Consider the following 17,698-nt stretch of genomic DNA (forward strand, 5'->3'; position numbering starts at 1 on the left):
GGACCAGGGTGGAATGCAGACTGGTTCACTGTGGCTCCTCAACCTCTTGATGTCAAAGCAGGACAAGGGGGTGAGGAAGTGAAGGGTGTGGAGCCTATGTACATCTGTTTCCTAGGTGGGGTTCAGAGACTGACAGGCTGCAGATCATGCAAGTGGCTCAAGTAGTGCAGAGGGGGCGCCTGAGGAGGCTCACAAGGCAGGGGCCTGATGGCAAGGTCCAGAAGGCCAGGTGGGAGGGATAGGTGGGGAGCATCCTCCCACAAGACCACTTGAGGGAGGTCCAAGAGTTGGGTGGTAAGGCTGCCCTCCCTTCCTGGTGTAGGTGCTGGGGGACATAAGGGGTGGAGAGCCCCAAGCACTGGCTGAGTACCAGAGGGTCCACAAGGTCCCTCCAATTGTACGGGTGAGTCATGGCAACTGAGCAAGCAGCATGGGTCTGGCTGTTTGTTTACCTCACAACCAGAATCCTAATGGAATGAATACCCCCATGGGACCAGTGCAATGCCCACAGCAAGCCAACCCTGCCCCCTCAGTTATCTCCCCCTTCCCAAATAAAACTCAAATACTGTGCTAATTCCAGGGGTGGAACAGGGAGCTATTTCCTGCTGCTTTTCACCATCAGTCCAGAAAAGCTCACCTCCTCCCCGAGCTCCCTGGGTGCCCAGTGTGAGACACCAGGGACAGTTGTGCAGAAGTTCTAAGCTCTGATGACTGAAGTTGCCCGGAGCTGTGCTTTGAACATACAAAGTGCATTAAAAATGCAGTATTCTGAAAAATCCGACCCTAGGTGTCATTCCCAGCTATAAAATGGGGATAATGATGTCACCTAATCTCATGGGGGCAGGGGAAGGGTTGTAAAGATTGCTTCACAAACATTAATGAATTTTTCAGACACTATGGCAGGAGCACCACAGAAATGTCAATGAGAAATTAATATTTTTGTATTCATCAGAGGGTTTGGATGGTGTGCATTTGTTAAGGACCAGGGCCACACATTGAATGAGAAAAATAAAAAGAAATACTGAATAATTTGCTCCATCACTGAGTGAGGCTAGAATCTTGTGGAAAAAAATAGTATGTGATCATATAATTAAAGACTAACATAACACATAATTTTCAAAGGGGCTGAATTAAGATCACTTAGATAACATTAATTCTCGCATTTCTTAACTTCTAAGTGCTTGACCTGAACTCTTAGTATTCTTTTACTGTAGTTTTCTGGGTGTTTATACATGATGTGTGAGATAATAAGCCCTACAAGCAAACTTCATGACAGATTTATATTATAACAGATAGAATGAAAAATTAATTAAAGTGTTTGCCTTTTTTTCAAATGTAAATGTAAGCCATAAGCACAACAGACTCAGGAGATGTTCTAAATCTATGCACAAAACTGCCTATTTAGCTTGCCAGGAAGCCAGATGCGTCTGCTACTTAATTTTTTCCCCATCTTTCCAGGTTCTGTTACAACACTTGCTTACTCACAATGATTAGCTGCTCCAGACACAGGATCTATAAAGGCTGGTGGTTAAGCTACATGAAATATAGAACAGAAAAACAAGGGTATTCACATAAATCACAAACAAAACATGTAACACTATTGCATAATTCCACCTGGGGCATTTACTGTAAATATCGTCCAAAACATTAGCAACAGGTTTCACTTATTTCTCCTTTTTTTTGCAGCCCTTGGGAAGCAGGCCTACCAGTTTGCTTACTTTAAGTAGAAAGAACTCGTTAATCATCCATGGGCCTGATTCACCGCTGTGTTATTCCAGTATTATGCAGGTTAAACTCCATTACTGTCAGTGTAGGGTCACAATGCTGAATCAGGCTGCGTCTTGGGAAGAATTTGTATATGTTTAGGTACATGTACCTTATTGAAAGAGTTTGGGGAAGCATCCATTCACTTTAAGGTTCTCATTCTTGGAGTGATAATATTAATGAACAACAAATGAATGTTTTCATTCTCTATAAATATCAGCTATTGTGGTATCAAGAAGTATGCATATATTCAAAGATAAATGTCTTACCATTCCTAGAGAAATATAACACTATAGAACTGAATGCGGTCTCTGCATTTATGAAGGAATCCTCTGAGTGGGTCATATATAACATCATGGTTCCCCCACCACAGAATAGAAATATATTGTTTAGTAAAAATATTCTCAACATTGAAAATGTATTTAAAATATTATAAAATGAGAAATATTTAATAAATGTGGTAAATACATGAAATATACTAAAAATATATTACAAAATCATAGAATTTATGCCCTGATGTAGCAAATCACTTAAGCACATAAGAGGAGTAAAATATCTACTGTATTCTATCATCCACTCTATTGCTCTCTGCTCTCTATTTTTCTGCTGTAGGCCTGGCTTGACATACACAACCTGCCTCATTTCTTAGTGGGTATGATTGGGAAGGTTAGTCAGGGTGGCTAGTTAAGATCAGCAGGAACATCCTGATATTAGTAAACAAAACTAAATGTAAAATAAAGTAGAGTTCAGATTATGCATGAACAGTGCATGGATAGAGCATGCTATACAGGGATTGGTTCCTGAAACGTGGCCAAGCCAATCCCAAAATGTGTGATTCAGTGTTTCGTAAATGCAATGTGATGTGTAAATGTATATAAATGAAGAGGTTTTCTGTGTAACTTTGGATGTGTGGTACACCCTATACCCTATACCCACCTCTTATGTTTGAATCTGATCCACTCACCATAACGTTGCTGTATGCCAAATAAAGATACCTGAGTGATAAAATCTGGAGTCAAACTGAGTTCTTAGGAAGCAGAGTAGGAAGAAATCTCAGGGAATCCCAACTAGGGTGACCAGATGTCCCAATTTTATAGGGACAGTCCCAATTTTGGGGTCTTTTTCTATGTAAGCTCCTATTACCCCCCACCCCATCCCAATTTTTCACATTTGCTCTCTGGTCACCCTAATCCCAACATCTGCCAAACTGTCCCAACTGGCAAGTGCTTTCCTATAGGCCGCCGTTTACTGCAGCTCTCAGTTGCAAAATACCAACTTTTTATTACAGCTCCATGCACCCCAAAAACACTCATAAAATTATAGTATTTGGCAGGATTAAGTCATTGTACTATTTGTAAAATGCTGTGTGATCTTTGAATGGAAGGTGCAACACAGAAATGCTAAGTAGTTTTAATTTTAAAGCCTCTCTTTCATTATGCAGAAAGATTTTACTTCATATTATGTAGCTTTCTTAGGAGAAGTGCCTGATTCTCCTCTTTTACCAACATTGGTGTAAACCAGGAGTAAATTCATTAAAAAGTTGGAGTTTCATACAAGAAGTAAATGGTATAAACTGAGAGAAGAATCAGTTCTAGATTGCTCTCCTGACCCACCACTGTGCAAAATGCCAGTGCTGGTGCAAGTCTCCTCAATTTCTATAGCTAATGCTGTTATCAGAGACACAGTCTGAAATACTGCCTTTCCCTGCCTACATGCTGTTTTGGAAGGAAAATTGTACAGATTCACAGTCCTGTGTTAGGGACCAAAGATAACTTATATCTTACACAAATTTGACTGCTATAATGTTACTCAGGATTGAAATTTTGCATATTTGCATTGATGCAATAGGTAATCCAACTTGTACAGATACAGTAATCTAACTGACAATAAGAACCATGATGTTCTTTCTCCTCCTTTTTGTACTGCCTGACTCCTTTTACAATGAGGCATGATGAGGCTGGAATGTAAAATGTTGCATAAATCTATTCCATCCCATCAGGTAAGGCACAGATCAAATACTGCCCCTTGTCCTTCCGTGTTGCTTAACTGACTGAAAATTTCTGAATTCTGCTTCTTGACAACATGATGAAGCAAAAAATGCTTAAACAGCCAAGAAAGAATCTCATTATATGGATTTCCATCTATTTTGTGTGTGTGTGCTTGCTAGAAGCAGAATGCTGAGGAAGTTACATGCAGTGCTTTGGAGAGAATACAGCATTGATCAATTAAAGTCTGCATTTTGCAGCAAAGGCACATTTAAGTATCATTCTTTTTCTCCTATATTACATTGCATTTCAATTTCTTCATGATGCTAAGGGATTATATATTATACACATTCATAACATCTTTCCAGCTACCATTTAGTTCCTCCTCCCACACACAGTAGACAGCTCAAGTAACTAATATAAAATCAATATTACATATAAAGATCATTGTCGCTCAGTTGGGTGACTGTTTAGGGCTAATTAGTCAAAGGCCTATCTTTTCCATTTGCTTCCATAAACATATGGGAACCTGATTCTATGGAACTCTATGGGATGTAATGGTAGAATTCTACCTTCCTTCCCTCAGACTTTACTGATGGCCCTTTGCCAGAAGTGTGTGAAGTTGGTGAGTCATAGAATTTTGGTTGTAGCAAGGCAGCTAGCAGAGGACTAGATGCTTTCTGCAGCATTATACCTCATTGATTCTGTAGTCTTCCATTTGGAAATCCAATGGAGAGTGATGCTTGAAAGAACATTAACTCACACTAGTATCCCTTCCAGGGCTATGACTGCTGAGCTTCAGGGAAACTTGGGACCAAAAGAGCAACATTTAACAAACATATAAGTTCAATATTTTTATTTTCTGACAAAAACAATCTTTAGAAATATGTCTTAACTATCCCCAAATCCCCAGGCTAATGAGGCCATCCATCTGAAGTGTAATGTACTCAGTATTTTGGGTTCTCAGGAGTTTCCAGTACACACTTCCCTCCTGGGTTCACATGAATTCAAATCCTCTGAGGTCTGAGTTAAAATGAAGCTAACATCACAGATTCCACTGTGTGACCTTACACCATGCTGACAAACAAAAACCATAACACATGACATACCATCCCTATAATTTTATAAAGGAATCATTTTGAAGTCATTCGGATTTCTCAATTACTATTCTTTCTAGCATCTACTGTCCTTCCGCAATATTAAATCAGTATAATAGCAGTAAGTGGTGCCTCTTTAGTTTGGACAGATGTTTGTTTTCCTCCTGAACAGCTGAATTTAAAGCTTGCTTTAACTATACAATAAGCGAACAACAAACAAATGTATCCTTAGCTGTGGAGTCTCTAACAATGCTTCCATGATAAAGGCAACAAAATTGAAATTTGCAGCACTGTTTAATAAATAAATCACACTTATTTATCATATAAAGCAAACAAACAATCTACTATATTAAAACACTACAATGTTATCAAACCTAGTATTTACAAGATGTGACCAGTTACCACCTTGACTATTTTGCTTATATGTTATACACTGTTCCCTTACTCTTTGTCTTAGAAGTGCCAAAATACTGTTGTTCTCATCGTACTTCTGCCCCAGTGCAAAGGTGAGCTAACTGGAAACATCACAGAAGAGGATATTCTGAGAAGATTCAAAGCCCACCACTGTACATGTGAGAGTTTTGAAGGCATAGCTGAACCAAACCTCTGAACATTTTGAGGTTCATCAAATCCTAATAAAAATTGCTTACCTAAATAAAAAGACACCAACAACCACACAACAAAAGAAAAATAAACAAGACTGTAAACACAAAACAGCTAACTTAAAGTTAAATTAAACTCTTACATAACACCAAAATACAAACATAAAGGTTGAAACCCCTCTTTACTTCCAATTGTGTCAAAATTCATTTTACAGGATTTCCAATCATCTGAATCATACTGAGTTCAATTTTACTTTGAAACACTTGAATGCAACTCCCATTCTCTTTGTATATGTGCTAAAATACATAGGAATCACACGGTTAATTAGATGATAAAATTCAACCTTAACTATCATTCATCTGACGAAGTGGGTGTTCACCCACAAAAGCTTATACTCCAATACGTCTGTTAGTCTATAAGGTGCCACAGGACTCTTTGTCAACCTTAAGTCTAAGTTTCAATGTCTTTGTGCGTTTAAGACAAACACTTAATGTTACTTTAACATAGTTTTTATGGTTTAATAAAATGTAAGTACATTATAAAGATAACAAATTGTTATGCATGGTTAATAATCTCCTCAAAAGTGGCTATTATTATTATTATTATTATTATTATTATTATTATTGTTAATAAAAGTATTAATGTTGTTAAACTGTGCTTCAGGCCATAAACTGAATACCAGATGTTGAACATCTTTCGATGTATAGCTTAGTATGGTTTTAGTGCTTCATTGCCACACAGGTTTGTAATAATTTTTATCAGTCTTTTCTAAATTTCAATTAGTGTAATAGTCAAATTGGGCCATAGACTATAAATAAAAGTCACTATATATACTAAATTTACTGGAGGAAATTTTAAAATATGTAAGATAGACAGCATAAACAATGTGAAAGCTTCTGTAGAGAACTATTACCAGCAAATAGACTATAATTATTTAGGAGCCTCCCTTCCCCATCAGACAGTTCAGGATGTGATACTCAAATATTTTTGAGCACGAGTTTCCAGTTTCTTCTCGAGTTTGTTCATGTTATGAAAGATGCACCAATCATAGAAATACATTAAGGATTATTTTCTAGGTAAAGATATGATTTTAAATGGTAAGCAATTTAAGAACAATATTCCCTTGATCATCTGTCTGTTTATTTTATGCTAAAATTTACTCTTAGAGCTTCGGTATATTTCACTGCTTTCAGTTTCAATATTTGAAATAATGTTTTCTTCTTAAATGTGTTAAATGTATTTCTTCAAGTTTTAGACATATGGTCTTACCAGCAAATTGTGAACTAGTCCCATAATTTAAAACATTTGCATTCCAATACAGTCCATAAAAATGTAATGAATCCAGTATAGTGCACATTACACATGTAGTAAAATCCCCCCAAATTAAAAATTTAACAAATGAATGTACAATAACTGCTGCAGTTATAAGTAAACATACTTACTGACCTGCAATGAAAAGTTCTTCCAGGACCATCAACACATAAGCCTCCATTGAAACAAAGGGTTGAGTTCGGTGCAGGTTCATTGCAAACGTCAATATCTACTTCACAAAATTCACCAGTGTATCCACTCACGCAAATGCACAAAAATGCACTGACCAAGTCTTGACAAGAACCTCCATTCATGCATGGAGCAGACTTGCATTCCTAAAGGATATAAATGATAATACATTGATAATGGAACTTTAAAAAACATATCATGTATATCCACAGAAATTAAAACAAGAAAGGAGGTTGTGTTCAGTTGCTCATGGGCAGAAAAATTAGAATTTGGTCAATTTGATTTTTATAGAGATCTTGTAACCATAGGTTTTCAACAGACAACTTTGAAAATACATATGGTTCTATCAATCAATATAGGAGAAACATGAATAAACCTTCATTTTATAGTTTTTCTAGACAGCCAGAAATATGTGCTTCCTTTATTAAAATCTCAAAACATGCAATTGCACAATAGATTTTGTAGTGCTTTCTCTCTCTTTTCTCAGTTCTTATATTGGTAATCATCACTTTAGCATCTGAAATTTTAGAATAAAAGATAATTAAGATAAAGATAAGATAAGATAGGTAGAAGCAGGTAGCGTTTGCCCAGACACACATTATATTTCTGGGTCAAACCTGGTCTGAACGTTGTCCAGTTCATCTATGCTATAATTCCTATTATTAAACACTTCCTGAGAATAAGTGATAACTTCCAGAATTGCCATTAATTGTAAACCTTTACAAATTCAAACCTGCAGTGAATTTTAACAGTATTCACATAACAAATTCTTCTGACAAAGCTAATGTAAAACCCATCAAATTCATGCCATGGAAACCAGTGACAAATTAATGTATTGTCAAAATTATAGGAGAGTTGAACTAGTGTAATTGCCAATATAAAAGAGATTTTTGCCCTTGAGCTCAGAAACCCAATTCATGCCTACATTCAAGATAGTTTTGTTTTGTTGCTGCCACCCAAATAGTCTAGCTAAAAGTAGGTTTTTAGAAGTGAATTTATTTTCATATTAGTCTTAACTTCTCCAGAGGGTGAACACCTTAAGGATAACCAAGGGCACTTAGTACATTTCCTGCAGGTACTGCCATTACTTTTACAGAATGTAAATGCATGTATCCACAGGGAGTTCTATGAAAACTGCATGTTTTTCCATCAGCTCTCTAGCTGGTATATATAGAATGATGTATTAGAAAGCATTACATAAACTAATTTAATTATATATCCCATAGGAAGATGGGGATAGATTGTAGACTACCAAAATTATGCATACAGAGTCTAGAAAGACAATTTTTAAAGCATCTCAATCTGCTATTTAAACATTTTGGCCTTTTCTGGTTTGATAAATTAAAAATATGTTTCTCTGTTTTCTTTGTTTTCCCTTGCATCTCGCTATTGCTTCTCACTATTTTTATAGCTTTGATCATAATTCCTATAAAATTAATGAAGAAAAAACTCTACCTCATATAATAATTAAAAAAAGAAAGCATAAAAAACCTTACCATGATAGATCAAAATTATAAATGCAACTAGGGATACACAAGTCTCAAACAGGTGTACAGTGCTTAGGCTGAATATGAAGTTATAGTCATGCCAAATTTCAAATAATCTTAAAACCTGTTTGTTTCATTAGGTATACGAAGAGTGCCCATAAAGGTGTACAATATAATGGAAGACTTGTTCAGACCTGAGTCCAGGACTCGGCAAGGCTTCAGGACTTGGCTGTGGAGTGACAGAAAGAATATTGGGGGCAGATGGAAAGTTTTGTGGAAGAGACACTGTACCAATTATTGCCCTGTCAGATACTATATTTTTTAAAATAAAATATTGAGTATATTTGGTGCACTGCAAATAAATATAAACAATTCTTAAACAAACGGCAAAAATGTTCAGCAAGTTATGCTACTGGAAAAGTGTTACTCTTTACCAATCTTAATTAAGGCAAGAGAGTTTCTTTAACAGGCAGGCAGACAATTATGCAAATCCCTAACTGGGTGGGCTGACACAATTCCCTAAAAATTAGAACTCAAGGTCAGTCAAAGAGAGCAAGGAAGTTGGATGGTTAGCTGGTATACATGGGGCCAAACCTAAGAGTCTAAGGCTATGTCTACACTAGCACTTTTGTTGGCGAAAATTTTGTCAGTCAGGGGTATGAAAAAACACACCCATAACTGACAAAAGTTTCACCAACAAAAGGGCCAGTGCGGACAGCACTCTGTCAGCCAGGTTGCATCTCCTGCCAACGTAGCTACTGCTGCTTGTTGGGGGTGGCTTAATTATGCCAGCGGGAGAGTTCTCTCCGACTGGCATAGAGCAGCTACACAGGAAACCTTACAGCGGTGCAGCTATAAGGTCTGTAATGCAGACATAGCCTTAGTTTCACAAACAATCACAATTAAGTTAATAGGACCACTTGTCTAAGTGAGGTGAGCAGAATTCATCACCACTGCTGAAACCAATAAGACTACTTGTGTGAGTAAAGTGAACATGATTAGAATCTCTAAAATTTGCAGTATTTTGTGTGCCTACATGTGGAAGAAAAAACATTTTTAAATATCAGAGGGGTAGCCGTGTTAATCTGGATCTGTAAAAGCAGCAAAGAGTCCTGTGGCACCTTATAGGCCTGGTCTACAGTATGCATTTAAACCGAATTTAGCAGCGTTAAACTGAATTAACCCTGCACCCGTCCACACACCGAGGCCCTTTATATCGATATAAAGGGCTCTTTAAACCGATTTCTGTACTCCTCCCCGACGAGAGGAGTAGCGCTGAAATCGGTATTGCCATGTCAGATTAGGGTTAGTGTGGCCACAAATCGACGGTATTGGCTTCCAGATGATATCCCACAGTGCACCATTGTGACCGCTCTGGAAAGCAATCTGAACTCGGATGCACTGGCCAGGTAGACAGGAAAAGCCCCGAAAACTTTTGAATTTCATTTCCTGTTTGCCCAGCATGGAGCTCTGATCAGCACGGGTGGAGATGCAGTCCCAAATCCAAAAAGAGCTCCAGCATGGAACGGATCGCTGTATGGGGAGACAAATCTTTTCTATCAGAGCTCTGTTACAGAAGACAAAATGACAAAGCATTTGAAAAAATCTCCAGGCTATGATAGACAGAGGCCACAGCACAGTGCTGTGTGACAAGCGTAACGGAATGCCAAAGAATCAAATGGACGCTCATGGAGGGAGGGAGGGGATACTGAGGACACCAGCTATCCCACAGTCCCCGAAGTCTCTGAAAAGCATTTGCATTCTTGGCTCTGCTCCCAATGCCTGAAGGGTCAAAAACATTTTCCTGGGTGTTTCAGGGTATATGTCGTCAATTTACACCCTTCCCCTCCCCCCGAAAGAAAAGGGAAAAAAAACATTTCTCGCCTTTTTTCAATGTCACCCTATGTCTACTGCATGCTGCTGGTAGACGGGGTGCTGCAGCGCTGAACACCAGCATCCCCTTCCCGGTGGCAGACAATACAATATGACTGCTATCCATTGTCATCATCGGCCCATGAGTGCTCCAGGATGGCCTCGGTGAGGATGGCCGGGGGTGCCTGGGTAAAAATGGGAATGACTTCTGGTCATTCCTGGCAGATGGTACAGAACGGCTGGTAACCATCTTCATCATAGCAACTGGAAGCTGAGCTCCATCAGCCCCCCTCTTTCATGTCTAAAGAAAAGATTCTGTACTGCCTGGACTATCATAGCAGCGGGAGGCTGGGCTCCTGTCCCCCACAACCCTTTAATGTCCTGCCTGGACTATCATAGCAGCTGGAGGCTTCCTCCCCTTAATTTTATCTCACTAAAAAGTCAGTGTTTCTTATTCCTGCATTCTTTATTAATTCATCACACAAAGGGGGGGACACTGCCACGGTAACCCAGGAGGGTTGGGGGAGGAGGGAAGCAATGGGTGGGGTTGTTGCAGGGGCACCCCCTAGAATGGCATGCAGCTCATCATTTCTGCAGGATCTCTGGTCCTCTGATATGGAGCGGCTGTGCACTCTGTTTCTCTAGTACACTTGCATCATATTCTAGGCAGGACTGACCTTATTTTTAGACAAAACATAAAGAAGGGAATGATCTGGGGAGTCATTCCCCTTTTTGTCCATGTGCCCCTGGCTGACCTCAGCGAGGTCAGCCAGGAGCACCCATGACAGCAGCAGACGGTACAGAAAGACTGATAACCATCATCCCATCGCCAATTTACAATGGTGTGGCAGATGGTGCAATAGGGATGGTAACCGTTTCTGCTACCTTGCAAAGGCAAATGAATGCTACTGTGTAGCACTGCAGTACCGCCTCTGTCAGCAGCATCCAGTACATATACAGTGACAGTGACAAAAGGCAAAACAGGCTCCATGGTTGCCATGCTATGGCGTCTGCCAGGGCAATCCAGGGGAAAAGGGCATGAAATGATTGTCTGCCGTTGCTTTCCCGGAGGAAGGATTGAGTGACGACATTTACCCAGAATCACCGCGACACTATTTTTGCATTGGGATCTCAACCCAGAATTCCAATGGGCGGGGGAGACTGCGGGAACTATGGGATAGCTACGGGATAGCTACCCACAGTGCAACGCGCCGGAAATCGACGCTAGCCTCGGTACATGGATACACACCACCGAATTAATGTGCTTAGTGCGACCATGTGCACTCGACTTTATACAATCTGTTTTACAAAACCAGTTTATGTAAAATTGGAATAATCCCGTAGTGTAGACATACCCATAGACTAACAGATGTTTTGGAGCATGAGCTTTCGTGGGTGAATACTCACTTCGTTGGATGCATGTCATTTTAAAATATTGACTCATAACCCATGCTGCTTGATTCAATTTTTTGTTGCCTGTAGACAAATAAGTGACGAAACACTACATAGAGTGGTTGCCATTAAAGTCCATATTTACCAGCAGTGGAACATGGGACTGTTCTCCTGTGCCTTGAACTTTTTGTTGTCACTTATAGGTTATCATAGAATCACAGAATATCAGGGTTGGAAGGGACCTCCGGAGGTCATCTAGTCCAAACCTCTGCTCAAAGCAGGACCAATCCCCAACTAAATCATCCCAGCCAGGGATTTGTCAAGCCTGACCTTAAAAACCTCTAAGGAAGGAGACTTCACCATCTCCATATGTAACTCATTCCAGCGCTTCACCACTCTCCTAGTGAAAAAGTTTTTCCTAGTATCCAAACTAAACCTCCCCCACTGCAACTTGAGACCATTACTCCTTGTTTTGTCATCTACTACCATTGAGAACTGTCGAGCGCCATCCTTTTTGGAACACCCCTTCAAGTAGCTGAAAGCAGCTATCAAATCCTCCCTCACTCTTCTCTTCTGCAGACTAAGCAATCCCAGTTTCCTCAGCCTCTCCTCATAAGTCATGTGCTCCAGCCCCCTAATGATTTTTGTTGCCTTTCGCTGGACTCTTTCCAATTTTTCCACATCCTCCTTGTAGCGTGGGGCCAAAATTGGACACAGTACTCCAGATGAGGCCTCACCAATGCTGAATAGAGGGTAATGATCATGTCCCTCGATCTGCTGGCAATGCTCTGTTGTATCAATCGGGCAAGTTACTAACAACTTCAAAGGGACTTTATTTTTACAGTGGAAACCTCTGTACCAAGCTGCTGTTGCACCCTCTGTAACTCTCACTCAGCCTCCTCAACTCCTACCCTCTCCTTCCTGTTTCCTGTCCTTTCCGACTCCTGACAGCCAGTGCTCCCCGTTCTAATAATTAAAAGCACATCTAAACACCACATGCTCCTACTTATACAGCCCAAAATACCGTTAGCCATCTTGGTAACAAGGGCACACTTGACTCATATCCAGGTTCTCATCCACTGTAACCTCTAGGTCCTTTTCTGCAGAACTGCTGCCTAGCCACTCTGTCCCTAGTCTGTAGTAGTGCATGGGATTCTTCAGTCCTAAGTGCAGGACTCTGCACTTTTCCTTGTTGAACTTCATCAGGTTTCTTTTGGCCCAATCCTCTAATTTGTCTAGGTCCCTCTGTATCCTACTCCTACACTTCAGCGTTTCTACCACTCTTTCCAGTTTAGTGTCATCTGGAAAATTGCTGAGAGTGCAGTCCATGCCATCCTCCACTTGATACCAGCTGCCAACTAGACATGGAGCCATTGATCACTACCCACTGAGCCTGACAATCTAGCCAGCTTTCTTTCCACTTTATAGTCCATTCATCCAGCCCATACTTGTTTAACTTGCTGGCAAGAATACTGTGGGAGACCGTATCAAAAGCTTTGCTAAAGTCAAGAAATAACATGTCCACTGCTTTCCCCTCCTCCACAGAGCCAGTTATCTCATCATAGAAGGCAATTAGGTTAGTCAGGCATGACTTGCCCTTGGTGAATCCATGCTGACTGTTCCTGATCACTTTCCTGTCCTTGAAGTGCTTCAAAATTGATTCCTTGAGGACCTGCTCTGTGATTTTTTTTTGTGTGTGGCTGCACTAATGCAGACCATCTGTGGGAGAAATGACTCTCCTGCACAAGTTCTTTAGAACTAGGCACATCTAGCCCTAAGAAAACATGAGTTCATTGTGTAATAACCACGTACACACATACCTTGTTCTGTGTAAATGTGGACACAATCTATTTTGTTGTTGAGTTGGAGGAGGGGAGAGGTTTGTCCCACACCCAGCTGTACCATTTTACAAAGCCCTTTAAAGAATTCTGTCTAACCTGTGTTTATTTTTCTTTTTAAAAAGTAGCACTCAAATTTGCATTTTACTGGAACTCCACATTCACTTTGTGATTTAAAACTGAGTTTGGGATATACTAAGCAATGATGATGTAGGGATCAAGAGGGAAACAGCCAAAACAGCTACACAGAAACAATTGTTGGTGACAAAGTCCCAGATAATATGCCGGTATCCTCCTCTTGAGAAGAGAATCTTCCTCATTTCCCCATTCCAAGAATCCAGAAAGAAGTGGCTCCCTCCCTCCCCAGCTGCTAGAGAAAAAAACTATCATTATCCATCAGGAGCTCAAAGATTCGGCAGTTGCTGACAGCTTGCCAGCTCTTATGCTGTGGATATCTTAAAGAGAAGATTGCCTAGTAAAAAAAAAAAAAAGAGTTACATTGGGGTGGGGGAGTCAGTGTATGCATGAGTCAGATCATCCAAGAGAAGCATTAGCAAGGGCAGCGATAGTGGTGAAAACTGGGTGTGGGGGTTACTACGTCTGAGTAGCTACTGACACTGGTATTAGCAGAGGTAATGGCTCTTCCCTGCTCCTCTCCTTAACCTAGTATTAGCAGGAAATGTCTCAGAGTTACTGTTTCTGGACTACACAAACACCATTATAACATCTTTACAACATCTAAAAGTCTGTTGGTTGATTTACAGAACAATTAGAGATGTAGGATGGGCTTTTCAAAAGCAAGGTGCAAAGATCTCATTTAAATGCTTAGAATCTAGTTCTAGCTGTCATGTAACTAGAAAAGGTAGGAGGTATGGGGTGAGGAAGGCCATGGGTTAGAGCAGTGAGGTCATTTGGTTACTCACTTGAGGCATCAAAACATCTTAATCACTCAATTTAAAGAGTTTTTAAACCTTTTCTTTTATTAGTAATTATAAAGGTAAATGACAGCAAGACCAGCTCTTTGGAGAAATATGTCCATTTTTAGTAGTGACACCACCTTAGTTTTGAATAAATAAACTCATTGGGTAATAATGAGAAAAACAATAAGCAAGATGCAAGTCTGTATCTAAGCTACAAATGTTCCAGCAGACACAAGTGAACTTAGCAAAGTAAACTGAAATAAACATTTTCCTCTGGCAAATGTTCTATTTGCAAGGTGACAGGATGTATTGGCAGTATGAAAAGGTCTCAAACTTGATTTTAGAATTTTGGAAGTGATATCAGACAAAACATATATAAATGTCTTAACAGAAGATGGAGAAATCAGCATGAATGTACCAGAACCAGCATCACTTAATATGTCCAGCAGCTCCTGAACAGAATTGCCAACATTCCTGTCTGCAGTGCCATGTACTGTAAGATTAATGCTATGAGCACTGAGCTAGTGTCTCTGATCTCACTCTGACTACATGTATTAAAGACAGTAGTTCTGATCTAATTTACTAGCATTTCTTGTTTAACTAATTAACTAGGCTTCCAATGGAAACTGTGTCTCATTACATTAGAACATTTGTTCCTATTAAGATTTTGTACAACCTCTACTGATGCCTTGGTGGTGGTGAAAGTAGAAACTTTCAGTGCTTGTTCGGGTGCACAGCAAAGGGATTCCAAACAGACAAAGTTTGCTTTAGGTCTCTAAGCTATCAAAGGGTATGTCTACACTATGGGATTATTCCGATTTTACATGAACTGGTTTTATAAAACAGATTGTATAAAGTAGAGTGCACGCGGCCACACTAAGCACATCAATTCGGCGGTGTGCGTCCATGGTCCGAGCCTAGCGTCGATTTCCGGAGCATTGCACTGTGGGTAGCTATTCCGTAGCTATCCCATAGTTCCCGCAGTCTCCCCCGCCCCTTAGAATTCTGGGTTGAGAGCCCAGTGCCTGATGGGGCAAAAATCATTGTCGCGGGTGGTTCTGGGTAAATGTCATCAGTCATTCCTTCCTCCGGGAAAGCAATGGCAGGCAATCATTTTGAGCCTTTTTTCCCTGGATTGCCCTGGCAGACGTCATAGCATGGCAACCATGGAGCCCGTTCAGCTTTTTTTTTACAGTCACCGTATGTGTACTGGATGCCGCTGACAGAGGCGATACTCCAGCGCTACACAGTAGCATTCATTTGCTTTTGCATGATAGCAGAGATGGTTATCAGTTGTTCTGTACCGTCTGCTGCCGATGTAAATTGGCAATGAGATGACGGTTATCTGTCATTCTGTACTGTCTGCTGCCATCATGGGTGCCCCTGGCTGAGGTCGCCCGGGGGCGCAAAGGCAAACCTGGGAATGACTCCCTGAGTCAATCCCTCCTTTATGGTTTCTAAAAATTAGAGTCAGTCCTGCCTAGAATATGGGGCAAATGTGCTAGAGAACCAGTGTATCAGAGAGCACAGCTGCTCCGTGCCAGATCCCGCAGAAATGATGAGCTGCATGCCATTCTAGGGGGTGCCCCTGCAACAACCGCACCTGTTGCTTCCCTCCTCCCCCAACCTTCCTGGGCTACTGTGGCAGTATCCCCCCCATTTGTGTGATGAAGTTATAAAGAATACAGGAATAAGGAACAGTGACTTGTTAGTGAGATAAAATGAGGGGGAGGCAGCCTCCTGCCGCTATGACAGTCCAGGCAGGACATTAAGCGGTGCGGGGGAGAGGAACCCAGCATGCCGCTGCTATGACAGTCCAGGCAGGACAGAATCTTTTCTTTACACAGGAAAGGGAGGAGGCTGATGGAGATCAGCCCCCAGTTGCTATGATGAAGACGGTTACCAGCCCTTCTGTACCATCTACTGGGAATGACTGAGAATCATTCCTATTTTCACCCAGGCACCCCCGGCCTGCCTCACCTGAAGCCAGCCAGGAGCACTCATGGGTTGATAACAAGGAAGGCTACCAGTCCTACTACACCATCTGCCACCAGGCAGGGGAGAGGAGTGGATACTGCTCTTCACTGCTGCAGCATCGCGTCTACCAGCAGCAGTCAGTAGACATAGGGTGACGCTGAAAGAAGTCAGGAAACGATTTCTTTCCCTTTTCTTTCACGTGGGAGGCAAGGGAGTAAATTGTTGAACTATACCCTGAACCACTCTGGACAATGTGTTTGAACCTATAGGCATTGGGAGCTCAGCCAAGAATGCAAATACTTTTCGGAGACTGCTGTGGACTGTGGGATAGCTGGAGTCTTCAGTACTCCCTCCCTCCCTCCATGAGCATCCATTTGAGTCTCTGGCTTCCCGTTACGCTTGTCACACAGCACTGTGTAGCCTGGAGATTTTTTTTTCAAACACTTTGGCATTTCGTCTTCTGTAACGGAGCTTTGATAGAACAGATTTGTTTCCCCATACAGTGATTAGATCCAGTATCTCCCGTACGGTCCATGCTGGAACTCTTTTTGGATTTGGGACTGCATCGCCACCTGTGCTGATCAGAGCTTCATGCTGGGCAAACAGGAAATGAAAATCAAAATTTCGTGGGGCTTTTCCTGTTTACCTGGCCACTGTATCCAAGTTCAGATTGCTGTCCAGAGCGGTCACAGTGGTGCACTGTGGGATACCACCCAGAGGCCAATACCGTCGATTTGCGGCCACACTAACCCTAATGCGATATGATAATACCGATTTTAGCGCTACTCCTCTCGTCGGGGAGGAGTACAGAAACCGATTTAAAGAGCCCTTTATATCGATATAAAGGGCCTCATAGTGTTGACGGGTACAGCGTTAAATCGGTTTAACGCTGCTAAAATTGGTTTAAACACGTAGTGTAGACCAAGCCAAAGACTACAAGACTGGAAAACTGGCAGCACTGAAGATGAGGAGAGCTTGTTTCTTTTTCAAAGTGGTTCCTTTCTTTTATTATTCCAAGTCCAGTTTCCTTGAGTACAGTAGAAGCAAAGAAAAGGAGTCAGTTCCTTTTTCAGAAATCCAAGCCTGCCCTCTCAGTGCACTCTGCCCAAAAGATACACTGTCTCTTGGCTTCATTCCTGGGCTTCAGTCACACTGCTTCTCCCGCTGTCAGCTCCCTTTCTCATGTTTTCCACTTCTTTTCACATAACTGACACACACAGCTACAACCAAAACAGTGCCCCAGTGTTTGCATTTGCAGCAGGA

At 41.1% G+C, this 17,698-nt stretch overlaps 1 protein-coding gene across 1 annotated transcript in view; it reads right to left on the minus strand.

The window, feature by feature from the left end:
- Window positions 1–17,698, minus strand: part of EYS (eyes shut homolog) — a 1,559,204-nt gene that overhangs the window by 830,026 nt on the left and 711,480 nt on the right. Inside the window, 1 exon segment of the mRNA XM_030558318.1 lies at window positions 6,896–7,095. Coding sequence (XP_030414178.1) covers window positions 6,896–7,095 — 200 coding nt within the window.

Source organism: Gopherus evgoodei, chromosome 3 (assembly GCF_007399415.2).
Source record: "Gopherus evgoodei ecotype Sinaloan lineage chromosome 3, rGopEvg1_v1.p, whole genome shotgun sequence".
Classification (NCBI taxonomy): Eukaryota; Metazoa; Chordata; order Testudines; family Testudinidae; genus Gopherus; species Gopherus evgoodei.